Here is a 3,216-nt window from a genome sequence, read left to right as displayed (position 1 = left end):
TCCAATTGTTCGTTAGCATAATTCTGGTTTTACTTTTAATTTGATAGGAAAAGTCATCTACATTATTCTTCTTCTGTTTTTTACACAGTCGTATATAACCAGAATATCAGATAACTTGGGTTTGCAGAAGAGATAGAGAGGACAACCAGACGGAGAGAAAAGGAGAACACAGAATCTTCTGGTTCGTCTTCGTTTTCTCCTGATCTAAAGTGCCGTTTTCTTCTTCATTTTCTTATCTATACTTTTCTCTCATTCTTAAGACAAACCCCTTTCTGTCCTCCGTCTCTTCACCACTTTCATCTTTAAGGAAATTGATTTTCATCGCTACTATTGTTATTCCTGCTCTGTGATATAAAAAAAAAAAAAAAAAATGGCGAAAGAAAAGAAGATGCTTGTTGGGTTTGTGTGGAATTATGCAGCAGAGCTTAAGATAATGTTAACGGCTCTTTTGGTTCTCTGCACAGTAGCTACTGTTCTCCAGTTCATTTCATCAACCTTCTCCATATCTACCTCTGATCTTCGTCTCTGCATCTCAAGAATCGCCACCGCCTCTACCAACATTTCGGAAGAAGCGCCACCGCTTGTTCCACCGTCTATGCTATCTCCGCCGTCTCTTCAGCCAGATCAAGTCCTGAGCAACGGCGTTATCAAGCGTAGCTTTATACCTTATGGTGCTGCTGCCTACAACTTTATCTCCATGAGCGCCTACAGAGGAGGTCTCAACACCTTCACCATTATTGGCCTATCCTCCAAGCCCCTCCACGTCTACGGCCGTCCCAGTTACCCGTGCCAGTGGGTCCCGGAAGACCCCTCTCAGAACACCGTCACCACCGCCGGAAACAAGATGCTTCCCGATTGGGGCTACGGCCGCGTCTATACTGCCGTCGTTATCCGCTGCGCATTCCCTGCTCCTATCAATGCCAACAACTCCGGCGGTAAATTGCTGCTACACGCCTCCACATCCGGCGGCGGCGACACCAAATACAACTCAACGGACATCATCGAGACCCTAAGAGAACCGCCCGGCAGCGTAGATTTCAACGTGTTCAACTCGCCGCCCAAGTACGATTACTGGTATTGTGGGGCGTCGCTGTACGGGAACCTGAGTCCACAGCGACTGAGAGAATGGATAGCGTATCATGTGAGGCTGTTTGGGGAGAGATCTCATTTTGTGCTGCACGACGCGGGCGGAGTCCACGAGGAGGTGATGGAGGTGTTGAAGCCATGGATGGAGCTCGGGTACGTGACGCTCCAGGACATAAGGGAACAGGAGAGGTTCGACGGATACTACCACAACCAGTTTATGGTGATGAATGATTGCCTGCACAGATACAAGTTCATGGCCAAGTGGATGTTCTTCTTCGATGTGGATGAGTTCATTTATGTGCAACCGAAGAGTACCGTCAAGTCCGTGTTGGATTCCATGCAGGGTTACTCTCAATTCACCATTGAACAGAGACCCATGAGCAGTCAACTCTGCTACGACGACGAAGGGCCTGGAAGAACTTACAGGTATTTCTGCCCTTTCTTGTTTTTATTTCTAGTTTTCTTTCTTGGCTTCTAGATATCCTGTTACTCCACCAAAATTTTTCAATCAATTGTTGGAAATTTTTGCTGTAATTGGTTTTCTTTTCCATTCACTGCTTTAGGTTTAACTGATAGTTACCTGACATTTTGCTTTGAGATTAAATGAATTTCTGAACTTTCAACACATAACAATTTAGATAAAAGCAGTACTGGAGAGATCTTTTCCTTCCCGTGGCAATTGCTAAGATTTGACAATTCTAATTGTGGGTTTCAGCTAAGTTTTGCAATGCATCAGACCATTTGTTTACTCGTTAAATCTCTGGCAAATTGGATGTTGACATGCTGTAATCTTTTGGTGGGTGGATGATTGTCTCATTCATTGAAAATGCTCTTGAGGGGAATTTGTAGGCCAGGAGGTGGTGGGTTTTGAACTTTGTTCTAAACCCATTTTCTTTCTTATTAATAGAGCTTGCCCTTTCAATTTTTCTTAAAATGATTTTCACCTCTATTAAGAATTGGTTCAATATCAGTATATCAGTGTGTATTAAAATAGGTTACTCTGCTAGAATCTAGGGTGGAGGGTAGTAAGTTTTTAAGATTTGAGATATATTCCATCCCAGAATCCAAAATTCTTGGTACCCCCTTACGTTATGGTTAATGTTGTAGGGTGTAACGTTGACTTGAATTGGTTTTCTGTACTTCCCCATTTCATTTCTATCCATATAATCAACTAAACCCGAGTTGAATGCAGGAAATGGGGGTTTGAGAAACTTGTGTACAGAGACGTGAAGAAGGTTCCCCGAAGAGACCGGAAATACGCGGTGCAGCCGAGGAGAATAATGGCGGCCGGGGTTCACTTGTCGCAACACTTGCATGGCAAGACATACCACAGTATGGATGGGAAAATGAAATACTTCCATTATCATGGATCCATATCACAGAGAAGAGAACCTTGCCGCCATCTCTTCAACACAACACAGCTTTCTTTTGAAAACAATCCTTACATTTTGGACACTACACTAAGGGAAGCTGCTGGCCCTGTCAAGAAATTTGAACTAAAAATGATTGGAAGTAGATTACACACAACTCGCCAATAATTACTTAAATTATTATTTCTCTTTTTATTTTACATCAAATTCATATTCTTTTTTTTTTTTTTAAAGTTTTTGTATCATAATTTTGTAAGCTATAGATACAGGAAGAACAGTTTGTATGGTATATGTATGTATCATTCATTCTATATATATATATATATATATATATATATATATATATGAGGAAGGTTGGGTTAATTTAATTTCATTTTTAACCGATTAAAGGAGTGGAACATTATATTATTATTATTATTATTAGGGTTGTTATGTTGTCGGTGTTAAAGGTGGTGGGGTCGCCACCACGACAACCACCACTAGGATCTGCCCAATGTGGTTCGCTTGCTTTGCTGGGTTTTGGGTGTGGAAATTATTAATATTTATATTATAATAATTAACGAATACGGTGTTAATTATTTATTCTTTGGATTTTATGCTTGTTAAGGTTTGTGTGGTGGACATGTTTGGAGGAAAGTCACAGCACTTGTCAAGGGGAAGAAAAGTAAAAGAATGAAGGCATTAGAATTAGAACACATGGGGGGGTGGGGTCCTTGACAAATTTTTCAATCTCATCAACTAACCATTTGATTAGAAATAT

The 3,216-nt window shown here is 41.0% G+C and overlaps 1 protein-coding gene across 1 annotated transcript; it reads left to right on the top strand.

Moving 5' to 3' along the window:
* Positions 1 to 225: 225 nt before the first annotated feature.
* GALS3 (glycosyltransferase family protein (DUF23)) lies at positions 226 to 2,845 on the top strand. The gene is made up of 2 exons (XM_022038090.2): positions 226 to 1,512; positions 2,279 to 2,845. The coding sequence occupies exons 1-2, from the start codon at positions 371 to 373 to the stop codon at positions 2,622 to 2,624; spliced, it is 1,488 nt and encodes a 495-aa protein (XP_021893782.1). The 5' UTR covers positions 226 to 370; the 3' UTR covers positions 2,625 to 2,845.
* The last annotated feature ends 371 nt before the right edge of the window (positions 2,846 to 3,216 follow it).

Source organism: Carica papaya, chromosome 2, assembly GCF_054855325.1.
Source record: "Carica papaya isolate Zhongbai chromosome 2, ASM5485532v1, whole genome shotgun sequence".
Lineage (NCBI taxonomy): Eukaryota > Viridiplantae > Streptophyta > Magnoliopsida > Brassicales > Caricaceae > Carica > Carica papaya.
This window is presented reverse-complemented; position numbering and strand designations above follow the sequence as displayed.

Excerpts from the sequence above, each read along its gene's own strand:
- GALS3 (XM_022038090.2), top strand. The coding sequence starts at position 371 with ATGGCGAAAGAAAAGAAGATGCTTGTTGGGTTTGTGTGGAATTATGCA. Across the intron at positions 1,513-2,278 it reads GGGCCTGGAAGAACTTACAG|GAAATGGGGGTTTGAGAAAC; the intron begins GTATTTCTGCCC and ends AGTTGAATGCAG.